This window comes from Anastrepha ludens, chromosome 3 (assembly GCF_028408465.1).
Source record: "Anastrepha ludens isolate Willacy chromosome 3, idAnaLude1.1, whole genome shotgun sequence".
Classification (NCBI taxonomy): Eukaryota; Metazoa; Arthropoda; class Insecta; order Diptera; family Tephritidae; genus Anastrepha; species Anastrepha ludens.
Genome location: NC_071499.1, coordinates 8,787,099 through 8,800,162, shown reverse-complemented (window position 1 = coordinate 8,800,162; position 13,064 = coordinate 8,787,099). Strand labels below are relative to the sequence as shown.

General features: G+C 36.3%; 2 protein-coding genes across 2 annotated transcripts; both read right to left on the bottom strand.

Annotated features, from left to right (window-relative positions):
* Window positions 1-264: 264 nt before the first annotated feature.
* On the bottom strand, window positions 265-3,997 carry LOC128856488 (uncharacterized). The gene is made up of 2 exons (XM_054091791.1): window positions 3,617-3,997; window positions 265-402 (listed from the first exon to the last, which is right to left on the bottom strand). The coding sequence occupies exons 1-2, from the start codon at window positions 3,995-3,997 to the stop codon at window positions 265-267; spliced, it is 519 nt and encodes a 172-aa protein (XP_053947766.1).
* A 4,332-nt stretch (window positions 3,998-8,329) lies between these two features.
* LOC128856485 (uncharacterized) lies at window positions 8,330-12,351 on the bottom strand. Its single transcript, XM_054091788.1, has 4 exons — window positions 11,766-12,351; window positions 11,363-11,706; window positions 10,286-11,290; window positions 8,330-8,431 (listed from the first exon to the last, which is right to left on the bottom strand). The coding sequence occupies exons 1-4, from the start codon at window positions 12,349-12,351 to the stop codon at window positions 8,330-8,332; spliced, it is 2,037 nt and encodes a 678-aa protein (XP_053947763.1).
* Between the last annotated feature and the right edge of the window lie 713 nt (window positions 12,352-13,064).

The following is a 13,064-nucleotide window of genomic DNA, read 5'->3' as shown; positions in this document are numbered from 1 at the left end:
AATTTAAAAAATGGCGCTGAATTTACCCTCCCGATGCATGTTAGTGAGAATGCACATGGCGGTATCGAAAAATTGCATAGTCATAGCGGCGATGATATTTTTTGCTAGGGGGCGTAATAATGGAAGAAAAGGACTTTCGGTCCGTTACACTTAAAAAAATTAAAGGGCCAACTTGCCCTGCAAATCAAACACTAAAAGATGAAAGTTACAATCACAAAGTTTATTAACTATACATATAAATGTTACAACTAGAGTTAGTGTCCACTACGCCACTGCCCCTTGATGTGCGCTGCAGGCCTTTATAGGTTTTGGTCGTTCTGCTGTCTTCAAGTGCGCCGTGTCTTGGTACGCTGGCTTAGCCCCTAGTTTCCCACGGTTGGCATGCACTGGTGGCATGTGCAACTATTTCACAATCGTGTAAAACATAATTAAATAAGCATTAGTACGTGGTACTTGATATGCAATTGCCCTTGACTTAGGGTTTTGGGTTGCCCTATGGAATAACAGCGATAATGCTGATGCAGCGGCACGTGTATAGGTAGGTGTATAGGTGTTAACTTGGAGTATTAGCCATATATAACTATTTTATATGAATTACTTACTAGGTTTGTACTTACACTGCGCGTACTTACTCACCGCCAATGCTCAATAAAATCGAAACCATCAGAGCTCTAACTTTAAAATTTTTTTATATTGTGCTACATCCATTTCTCTTTAAAATAAAACAACAATGGCTACTGTAGCAATAAGGAATTTTTTTTAATGAATGTTTTTGAGAACGGTCCAAAAAAATGTGACAAAAATTTGGCCATAAGGTTAGCGCCCCCTGCGTTAAATTAAATTTAAGGGGTTATACGCAGTTATGAAGCAAATAAAAGACGGGTTGTCAAGGATTTATCCTGAAGAAACTTCAGAATATTTTAATTTGAAAATTTTTGGCGGTTATAAAAGCATCCTTCAAGAACGTAACAAAATTTTTTATTTATGAAAATGTTGATTAGAGAGCGCGCTGCAGGCGATTTCTGGAACCTCCTTTAAAAAAAGACGATTGACGGTGTACATCGTAACTCAGGATTGGATTATCTGAAATCAAAAAACCAAACAAATTTTGTTAATATATTAGATTATCTAGTAATTAACTGTTCGGCTAATCAAAATAGTGAATTTTCACAAAATGGCAGCTTTTAAAAGAAATGATTTCGATTTTTACCTTAAAATTTGGCCGTAAATTGATTATAAAATGGAAAATAAGTATCAGATTTACAAAAGCTGATGACCAATAATGGTAGTTTATAACGCCTGTACATTAAATTTCGATCATTTTTAAGTAATATTAGTAGTGCGTAGTCACGCCTTTGTTTGAAATAACTTGAAAAATTCGATTAGGAATTGAATTATAAAGTTGTTCAATATAATTCAATGATATGGTTCACCAAGCGTGTTTGATACTCTCGATTAACTCTGTCTTTGTACTATACTGCTTTCCGGACTCATACACCTTCCTGGCCAACCATCCCCAGACGTTTTCAGCATAAACAAACGTTTTGTTCTTTAAACGTGAAACATATCAACATCATTTATCTTAATTGTTGCAAATTCGCTGCGAATCTCGACTGCACGACCAACTGATATAAAATTTCGTGCAATTACCGCAGCTTTTGTGCGACCACATGAAATATTTTACTATCAAAAAAAAAAAAAAATACTTCGGCAAAGCTTAATGTAACAATCCATGCTATTATAACTTAAACCATGAATGTGGGATTCGTTTTCCGTTCAAATAAAAGTTTGTTTTAAGGTTAACAATTTTTATTCAATTTGATGTTATAATACGCTTGCGTCCGGCCTGTCCTGTGCTTCTATTCGGAAAGAAAGTTCGTTTTCGTAACGTTTTAGTTCCGAGCCCTTCTCGTTTGGTCAGTGATGCCCACTACAATTAAATTCGTTCAGTATGCAGAGATGCTATATTATAATCTAAAAGTCATGTTCACTTATGTAGTCCTTCGTTCGTCTGTCAATCCCACATGAATAACGTTGTGAAATACCGATATGAGTTCAGCTTGTGATGTTGACACTGCGTCTGTACTTTCTTTGCCCTTCACAATAAATTTATCCAGGCAGCCAGCCTTCTTTTGAGACATCTGAATTTGCTGATGTTTTTTTGTATCCAAATGCTTTTCTAAAGCTCGAGCACCTTCATACCTTACTGAAATGTCCAACTGACAGTATTTGCACAGTGCAGTGTATTCATCTCTTTTTTTGATCCAAGCTGAATATTCACTTATAGACAGAGAGCTCATGACCAAAAAACCCAACATATTTTATACTTCTTGAAATTTTGTGTGAGATTAGTTTTTTAATACTAGAATCGATATCCGGCGGGCTGGCTGCTCAATAGCGGTCTTAATTATGCGTTTTTATTTTTTAAAATTTTTAATAAAACACATTTACTCAACATATTTTATACCACTTGAAATTTTAACAGAATTTCATTTACGGTCTGTATAAAATGAAACGATGGTTGCCAGCCCATGTTGAAAGTGCGTTGATGGAAGCACAAGTCAACATATTTTATACCGGCTGTCTTTTTTACACGACATTGGCAATACAATAAATTGATGAAATGTGTAGAGCCAGCCCATTCTGATAGTCCCATCACATGGAAAATTTGGAAAATTTCATTCCTGTGAGTGCGAGCGAGACCGACTTACGTGAATGTTGGCACGAGTTATGTTTGGATTAGTTACGACTGCCCAGTTATGTTTGGGACAGTTACGTCTGAGCCAGTTATGTTTGGGTCCGTTACGTCTGAGCCAGTTATGTTTTCAATTATACTTGAAAACCTTGAGTTGTGGTTCTTCAATGAGGTGCTCCTTTCCTTGGTTAAATAATACAAAATTTCAAGTGATGATTTCCAAAAGTTTATTAAATTTAAATTTGAAAAGAGTCCAACGACTACGACTAGTCGTCCTCGCTGCTCGGCCACAACTGCCTTTACTTAATTTTTTAGGTCTTAAATATACCCTCAGAACATACATATTTAGATCGTAAATATGTGTGTTCGATATTCTACTCAGCACCATCCAAATCATTTACTTTTGTTTTGATTTGCAACATAGTTGCAATTGTTTCTTTTTGTTTTACTGTGTTCTCTTATTTCACTCAAGTATGTTTTGCATATCGCGTTCAATCACTCACTGTCGTGCCATTGCCTTACAGTAGTAATTGCGAACGTCACATTTCCAAATGTTGGTCTCCCTCGAAGTCAGCCATCAGCTCCTTTATAGCTTCAAAAAGTCGCGGACACCGTAGTAACCTCAATTTAAGTAACTCCACTTCTTTTTCCAGGAGTTGCATTTTAAAATTTGTTAATGATCTGCTTTGCTTACACAGCACTTCGTTAGCTTGGTAACTTAAGTTGTCACTACTACCGTTACCTTTGTCACTACACTCACGAGGAATGCAAGGCGAATTTATTACAAGTTACAGCAACCACAGTAAAGCAGTTATTAAATAATCTCTTCATAGAGAGAAGTTCGGATTGTAGGTTATCAACCTTCCCCAGTAGCATTTGCTTATCGTCGTAAAGAGTTGTCAGCAGAGAAAGCACACGAACATTCTCTGCTCTAAGCCCAGCTAAATCTTGCACAACAGCAATGAGAGCAGATTCCATTTCTCTGTCTTTCTGTTGACTATTGTTTACCTTTTGAATAACGGGCGGAACAGATGGTCCTTGTTGCTTTTCTGGCACAATCACAATAGGATCATCCACCGGCGGCAATGCATCAGGTGTATTGCGGGGTGGAGGCGGGGAGCAAATTGAGTTTCGCCGCAATTTAGTGCAAACTGCACAAAGAAAATCACGTTCAAACTTCACAAAAAAGTCAGCATCAGCTTCCGACAGGTTAACACATTTCAAATGGAAAAGTTCCTTGCATTTGGAACATTGTATTTTCGGCTGACCACGGTCGACTTTTTGCTTGCATGTGCAAGGCATTTTTTTTTTTTGTGGAAAATCGATCGCTATAATTTACATCTAAAACTGTACACTTAAAAATTGTGGATAACAAAGTTGTAGCATGCTTGTGAATTCATTTTATATACATCAACTTTATTGATTTTATACCTGTATTTATAACATAACTTTGAAAAATTGATTGAAAAATAAATTATTTAATTTAATTCAAATTTATATTAATTTTATTTAATCCATTTGGATTTTATCCTTTTAAAATATAAAGTATGAGGAATATTTTTGCTTACCTATTCGAAATATGCTCGTCGGTTAATTTGAATGTTATTCAAACATCCGAATTTGTAGTGGGCTTCAACAGATCGCAAATGGTCCTTGAAGTTAAAATTTTCCCCTTCCACACTAACCCAGAGTCTAGAAAGTGGTTTCTTACTAACTGTAAGGTTATATTACCTTTATATATCCGGAAAAAGGAAACGCACGTGTAAATGCTACGGTTGCTTTATTTCAACTAAACTATACATATGAACACTAAGAATAACGATTGAACAAAATGTACATGGCTTGCTATGATTCTTATACTAACTTTAGAATATGGTTTAGTGTTGCGGAATCGAAACTTTTGCCTTTAAATCGAACTGTACTAAACAAAAGAAAAAAAAACACCGGTTGTAATTTCTGCGAGACGAGTTTATTGCACTCGCGATTGCAGATATGTATATAGAACAACGCGTGAACCACTACGCCATCACATATTACGCGTCCCGCGTTTTGTATTTTTGCTGCTTTTCAAATAATGCAAAATTTCTTAAGCACAAAAATATCACCGAACCGCCGTCTACACTTGTCAAAAGGAAATGGGCCTAGGTCAGCCATTAAGGAAATTAGTTTTTAAAAACAAAAACAAAAATACCCTACAGGAATGATATAAATGGATTCGACATTCCAGGAATAGTTTGCGTTTGAAATTGTCAACGAATAAATGCTGCTTTTGTTCACTTACTCCGTTTGAGTTTCACTATTCTTAACCGTCACTTTACTTACGAGTAAAGAAATATGCAACCTAATGGCACTAATTAATATATAATATTACGTTATAAAATTAATTAAATCATTATTTTATAAATATTTATCTGGCGTATCAAAATTTTGTTCAACGTTAGGCATCTCTTCTGCCATCGCGAAAGCGGACCTGTATTTTAAGCATTTCTTTATAATTTTTTCTTTTTTCAACATCTGATTACGGTGTTTTCATTAAAATACCGGAATCAGGTATTTGCCACCTCAAACTAGTCCTATACAAATTATTAGAATTGACACTTCTTACAAACTAAAAACTCGATACTACGCTAATTGTCCAAAATCATCACCATGGCTTTCCACTGGAATCGGTGGCATGTAATTTGTCGTACTTGCGCAAAGGGATGCAGGTTTGGGAATGGCTTTTGGTAATAATCTTACGGTTTGGCCCGTATGGGCAATATCCGCCTGGGCAAAACGGTCTACACATATCAAATCTTTCCATCGTAGATCCATTCGACACGAATTTATCCATATTTGCCGTTTTCCTTTCTCAGCGGGAACTGCAAAAAAAGGCCCTTTGCCCCTTTTAACCCTATACACATAACCTTCTAAGCTGCCCTTTCCGACATAACCATTCGTCATTTTGACGAGCTATTATTGCCAAACAGACCTATAAATTTGAGTAGTACGAGCACTGAACAAAAACAGAAACAACAAAGCACGAGCACGCAAGAGTATATGTGTGCATGTGTGTTTGCAAAAATGATTGGCATAAACAAAGATAGAAGAGCAATAAACAGAAAAAATGCAATAGTTAGAATAACAGAGAAAATTAAGAAGTAATACAAGATGTGTTAAGGTAAGAGAAAAGCAATAACATAAAGAAAGAGAATAAAATAACAGAGAGTATGTAGAGCATAAACATAGATACATATTAGAAATTCTCAGCATTAACTGTCTATCAAGGATCATTAGGTGGCTGCAGCAACTGCATTTTGAATGCAATCGATATTAGTCACTCTAACTGCTTTGCATTTAGGGCGAACGTGTCCATACACATAACCACGAATAGTGAAGGCGGCTGTGATTTTTTGTTCTCGCCTGAGCTGCATAACAAAACGCATTAGTTCGCGATTGCTTTTTGTGAGACATTCGTGTATGTTTAATTTGCCTTCTGATTTGAGTCCAGCATCGCAGAGTAATAGTGGCCGCTTTTTGGCTTTGCTGTAATTAGCCACTGATTTGAATAATCTTGAGCGATCAGCAGAAGAATTTATTGTAATTATAACAGCAGACGTAGTAGAGTTGCTCTGCTTACGCAGTCGAAAGGCGGAGGAAACTTGTGGCGCTGGCATGTTGAGGCTACCAAAAATATTGTCAATATTCTCACCTTCAATGTGCGGCAAGCCGTTGATGATGAGATCGGTGGAGACTGCTTGGTTTTGGCACTCATCCAGCTGAGTCTTCAATAGCGCAATTTCACCCTGTAATTGACCATGCATTTGGATTTGCGCTTCAGCTTCAGCTTTCCCCACGCGTTATTCCATTATTTTCATGGCTTTCCGCAGATTCGCCATCTCAGCCGCAATTTCGCCGAACCGCTGCATCACTCGCTCTCGGAAGTTTTCACTCTTTCGGAAATCTCTTCGATGATACTCCTTCTCTGCAACTCGAGTTGTTCCGCTCAAGCCAGAAAGGAGGAGGCGGGCTCCCTTTTTTCTCCCCTTTAGATAGAATGCTCGCGCTGCTTTGTGGAGTGGATACCGTTTGGCGTGTGACTTTTCCTCTTGATGCCATTTCTTGCTTGTTATAATTAGCAAAATTTTCTGCTTTATTTTGCTTTACTTTGTATTATCGCACACAAAATTATTTTCGCGACCACAGAATTAGAGTGTTCTATAAGTGTTCAAAGAGACACGTATTCGCTAAAAACAATGCAAATTATCTGGGCAAAAACGCAAGTAAATCAGAAATAACTGCAGCGCACAAAAAAAAAACACGTCTACTCAGCTTGCATATTGTATTGCATTTCGAGTATGATGACTTTGTCATACGTCTCTTTTTATATGAGCAGAGATTACAGATTCTTCTCTTATTGGGATTGGGTACTTCTACTGGCTGAAACTCATTGTTGGTTGATGACAGACTTTCATCGTGACTTTTGACCCCATTTCCTTTTAATACATTTCGAATATTGTCTTTTACATTCCGTGGCATTGTGCGACACTCTAATCGGGTTTTGAGCCAAGGTTCTACAAGTTTTGAATGTAGCTGCTTCATGAACTCACGCCGGGCAATTATTTATTGTCCCAGTACAGAAGCGTTATGGCAATAAAGTATGTAGCTGTTGATACAAGATACAAGATATATACAAGATATCATACCATAAAAGACACACATTGGCGGCAAAAGACACGATTGGTTTTTCTGTTGCATGACATTACTGAGCACATTGGTCGAACGTGTCTACTCCACCTTTTGTACTATTATAAAACTCGACCATAGACGGCTGTTTCGGGATTCACCGATCCCTCTTCATCGCAAGATGATAATAGGTTATGGTATTTCATTTTCATTTAAAATACACAAATCTTAAAATCACAATATTAACAAGCTATAGTGTTGCCTCGTTGCCGGCTGAATAGAGATGAAATTTTCCATTGAAGGTCGGGCAGGTCGTCTAGAAAAAAGTACAATATTAATTGAAGATGTTCTTTTTGAGCTACTCCCTTTACTTGTAGCCCAAGTATGTCGTGAGCGACTACGAAAAAAAAGTACACAAATACTAACCATTCGTCGAAATGACGTACATTTTCTCGGAATCTCAAAAAACTACACAACTACGCGCCTCACACGTAAGCTTCCCAAGAGAGCTCAATGAATACTGAGTTGACAATTAAAGGTATGGCGATCATCCTGCATATTAAAAAGTTACAACGATATTTCTATTTTCTGTTCGACGATTCGACGAAGGTTATGCGTATAGGGTAGTAGTTAAGGTAGTAGTCCGGTGTAACGACCGAAATTTCGACGTTTTTTCATGAATCTTTTTTAAAAAGAAAATAAAATGCGATCGTTTAAACAAGTTAAAAGGTAATTAAATTTTTCGATGTTCGACAGCCTTAGTTCACGAGCAATAATCTGGGTAAATAAAGTGATAAAGTTCTTTTAGTCTGCGTCATCGCCATTAAATGTTGGCAATGATAATCTTGGCAGATGCGACGAGGGCTTAACAACTGCTGCTGTTGACGTTTCGGGGAAGTGCACTGTACTGTTGGCATCTTCTCCAAGTTGCGCTTGGATATTCAGCTTAACTGCTACGTAGCTATCTTCCTAAATCCTCAATACCAGCTTGGACGGATAAGGCATGCTTGAAGTAAGATTCAATGGAATGGCTGAATAGGGAGAAGATACTAGAATATCCTTATCTTCGGCCTGAATTAAATGGAGATTAGGGGATAGATTCTTTTATATTATTAAGGAGTCTAGATGTGTGCTGAGACATTTTATAACATTCTTGATATGATAACGTTTTGTATAGTGAGGAGATGGAGTGTGCACAGATAATTTAACTAACTCTCCTAAATTAGTAGCAACTAATTTAGTTAACCTTCTATAAACTATTAGAGAACTTTTTAACAATTCAGTTTCCTTATCATATTGCTCACTGGGAGTCAATTTAGGATTACCCGTCAATATTCTATGTAAATTCACTTCTTCTATTTGGTTAGATAAACTAGCCCTAACCTTCCTTCCGAAGGCCAGAGAACTTGTAGGATCGAAAGCAGGAATAACTGATTTGTCTAAGGGATTAAAGATAGCTAACTTACGTTCCCTAGATTCTCTTGTAAGAATCCCTGTACTTATAGTAATATTTGTCATATTATTTTCTTTGGAGACTTTACTTGAGATTTCATTGTCAGTGTCAGATTCATTAGTAAGAGCTAAATCCTGATAAACTTGTTCAACTACATCTTTATCTAATATGGATAGACCTGTCTCTTCGGGGGTTAAGTGGGAACAAGTTTTAACCTCCGCTCCCAGCATTTTATCTCCTGAGTATCTAACTATATAAAGATGTTGGATGATATTTAGAGATTCAGCAGATGGAATATGAATAGTCGAATTGATAAATATATTCGTCCCGTTGAACTTGTAATTCAATGGAATGGCTGAATAGGGAGAAGATACTAGAATATCCTTATCTTCGGCCTGAACTAAATGGAGATATTGAAGAATCATCAAGAGTATAAGGAAAGAGTTGCTACTAATCATGGAAATTAATCTCATCATTTTAATATCTAATAATTTTATGTTCATCATATTTCCAATATTTGACAAAAAAAAAAAAAAATATTTCATGAGATCCATAATTTTCGCTTAGTACTAAAAATCCTTACATTCTATGAGTTATATGGAAAAACATTTCATTATACTTAATTAATGTAGTTTCAAAAACTCTTATGAGCTACGGATGTAAACTTTGTACTACAGTTACAAATTTCATCTTTTCAAAAGTCTTAAAATATAAAAACTTTTAAAATAAAGAACACATTTAATGATATTAAATATATTTTGGCACTGATTTTTATGACACTCAAATTTTTTTTTGGTTAAGTTTTTTTGAACATGCATACAAATTTTTAGCATTAAAAAAAATCAGAAACATTTGCTAAATTTTCCTTAAATTTCTCAAACGCTTTTGAATTAAAAAAACGATTTCAAATTATTTTTATCCTTAATAAAGTGTAAATTTCTAAGCGTTAAAGTTTTTAAAGAAGGAATTTAAAAATAGCAAGCTATCTACCGAGCCTGGTGCTAACCGGTTCCTTTTTTCTGATATGATATTGCCAGCCAGTGAAAAAGACCTCTCAGCAGCTGCACTGCTAGCTGGCAGTGAATGAATTTGCAGCGCTAATTTTGATAATTGAGGAAACTTTTTTTCATTTTCTTTCCACCACTCAATCACGTTGAAGTATACGGTAATTTCAACTGTTTCCTTAATATATAATATAATAATTCGTCGTTCGTCAAAATTCTGTTAAAATCTTTTATAAATTTGATGCCTCTTTCAGCTGTATCATTAACAACAAACAAATTTTGACAAAAAGTCCAACCTTCTTCGTAATCAAATGCCGTTTCCCAAGTCGATGGGTCAAACTCTAAAAACGTTGTTGACAAACCAAAGCGGTTGAAAAATTTCTTCGTATTTTCTGAAACGAAATCTTTCAAAGTGTAATTTTCAAATGTTGATAAATTAGTATATGTTCGACCGTTTTTTAATTTCACAACTGGCTCTTTGGATTGTAATTTTTCAACCATTTGGCGTTTCTCTTCGTGAGACACATCTGAATCGAAGAAGGCTAGGGCTACCAATTCTTCCGACAAATACCATAAATGATGAGTCAATTTTTTTGTAACTGCCTTTGAGATTGCAGAATCAGTTTGATCGTATTGAACAGCAGCCTTAACGAAGTTCAAATCTTGGAGAGGAGCAGCTATAGCATTCGTACATCTGAACCATGGCTTGATATAAAGTTTGATGAGAAAAATGCAAATATCGCGCAAACCATTCGCTTCTCTTTTTGTAAGCTGAAATTGTTGTCGAAATAAGAAAATCTTCAAGCAATAAATAGCTTTTGCCATCCATCGAGCGTTACTCGGTGGTCCTGGTGTACGGAAGTTGAACGGTCCTGCTCCAAGAAATGTAAGAACCAATTCGAGAAACTCTTTATAATCGTCTCGAATTTGATTCTTTGTCAACTGATCAAAACAAAATTTTTTGATGTTCTCTTGTTCAACTTGATCAATTTGCAAAAGAACCATTTTTTCGTTGAGACCACTGCAAAACGAATCCAAATCGTAACTTGTCCAAGACTTGGCAAATCTTTCAAAAATTAGAACTTCTGGTGCCGAGCTAGGTGATAATTTGACCTCAAAAACGCTCGACAGAAGAATCTCGTAAACATGATGTCGACACGATAAATCTAACAACTGACGCTTTAGTTTCTTTTCCAAGAGTACACTAGCTCCTTTTTCTGTGCCGGTATTACTTGAAGTTGTGTCAAAACATTTGCCTTGCACGTACTCCGCAATGTTCCATTTAACTAATGTCTCGTGAACCGCAGCAGCAATGTGTTCTCCACTTGACGATTCAATTTTCGGTGCTCCGAGGAACTTGGATGTCCCATTGTAGCTCACAAGAACTGCTATGCGCTCAACTTTGAGTCTACCAATCAAATCTTGTAGTAGTTTGCCATCCCAATGAACAACTAATGATCCAACGGTATTTATCTAAAAAATTTATTTTAAAATGAAAAATTGAAAACCCAATAAAAATTAAATATAAGCTGAAGTTTTAATTACGTTGTCGGGAAACCGAGCCATCACATCTTTTGTATCTTCCAATCGATGTTCCAGGCGAGCGCGATGAATAGTTGAACGGTTGATAGCTAACTCTTCAGCCCGTATTCCAAATGCTTCAGCAGCTGCAATGAGGATATGCACGGCCATACCATCCGAAACTTTAGCATTATCAAGTGCAGCAGCCAATCTTGCTGTGATGAATTCTTTTCGGCCTCTTTTTTTGGCGGATGTTGCGTTACCAGCTACTTTCTCTGGTTCCCAGTCATCGTCAATCGGTTCATTTTCTTCATCAATCGTTTCACAAAATGGCATTTCAGCATCTTCATCATCACAATTCACGACATCTGAAAAAATTCACAATCAAATATGATTTTTGAAATTATGACATATTGCAATAAATTACCTGAAGGTCTAGCCATCTCTTCCTCGCGTTTTCTTTTACGCGCTTCTTCTTTTTCTTGTCGTTCGTGCGTACGTTTTTCTCGCCCATATAACTTCATATCGACACCAACCATGCAGCCTGGACGACCTTTTTGTCTTTGCAATTTTAAAAATTCTCTGTCCTCTTCAATTCGAATTTTTTCCAACGCATCACCGATGGCAATATCAAACAAATCATCAAGATTTTGAGTAAATTGTTCGGCAACTTGCTTTTGTGCATTTGACCTTTTATCTGGGACAGTTCTTTGTATGTTTTTCCATTGGTCGTAAACTTTCATCAGCTTTTTCACACACTTATCATCATTAATAATTGGAATGCGAGCTTGTTGCCAAAATATTACAGCTGCACTTATGGTCAATTTTGCACTGTCTTTTGCAGTAAGTCCAACAAATCGCATATTATGGAACATCACTTGTAACACTTGTTTGATGCACGGAAGTTTGGCGCCCGTGATCTGATGCGCAGTGTTGCCGATCAAATCAATGTTATTCAAATTTTTCACAGATCTTCTACTTGAATGACTTGAGGTCGATGGTTTATCCGACATGGTGATATTTTTTTTGCCATATGTTCCAAATAAACTTCGCAGAAAGCACTTGATGTGTGATGCAGCACTTATACGACACAGGGATAAACTTTTTGTCAAAATATCAAAGTCGCTTTGAAGCCGCTGCGCATAATATCATTTATGGGAGAGAAGACTCGCGCGGCCACCTACCGGCGTGGCGCCGAGTCGCACACGACCCTTGCGCGGGGTTGGCTGACATGCAGGACGATTTAGTGGAAAAGGGAAAAATACGTATATATTTGAAAAAATGTAGGATTGAAAAAAAATATAATTACATATATTTAAAAAAACCCCAACAAAAAACGATACGAAATCGACTATATTTTCATTTGACATGCTGTAAATTTAAATGAAAAATGTTCCTGTTAGGTGGTTTTTTTGTTAAATATATTTGAAATGAAATGTAATAATATTTATTCAATGTAATTTAATAAAAAAAAGCAACAACCATGAGCAAAAAAATACAGAATAAAGTAAAAAAGTGAAAAAATCGTCTTTTTTACACCTATTAGTGGATCTTTCAGATATAAGCGATTTCCGGGTCCATCAAATGAAGCCCGATCGGCTTCAAACTTTGCAGTTATTTTTTTTTATACCAAAAGGAAAAAAATTAGACCCGGTGAACGATGATCTAGTAACTTTCCCAAAATAAGGACACCCCTAATATATATCTTCACTTCATCTTCAGGTAT

What these genes read in the sequence shown, in the direction of transcription:
- LOC128856488 (XM_054091791.1), bottom strand. Translation starts at nt 3,997, where the DNA reads ATGCCTTGCACATGCAAGCAAAAAGTCGACCGTGGTCAGCCGAAAATA. An exon ending in CTGGGCTTAGAGCAGAGAAT is followed by an intron (nt 403 to 3,616) that starts GTTCGTGTGCTT and finishes ATTGTGAAATAG; the next exon opens with TTGCACATGCCACCAGTGCA.
- LOC128856485 (XM_054091788.1), bottom strand. Translation starts at nt 12,351, where the DNA reads ATGTCGGATAAACCATCGACCTCAAGTCATTCAAGTAGAAGATCTGTG. An exon ending in TGGCTCGGTTTCCCGACAAC is followed by an intron (nt 11,291 to 11,362) that starts GTAATTAAAACT and finishes TAAATTTTTTAG; the next exon opens with ATAAATACCGTTGGATCATT. An exon ending in TACAATCCAAAGAGCCAGTT is followed by an intron (nt 8,432 to 10,285) that starts GTGAAATTAAAA and finishes CATTTAATTCAG; the next exon opens with GCCGAAGATAAGGATATTCT.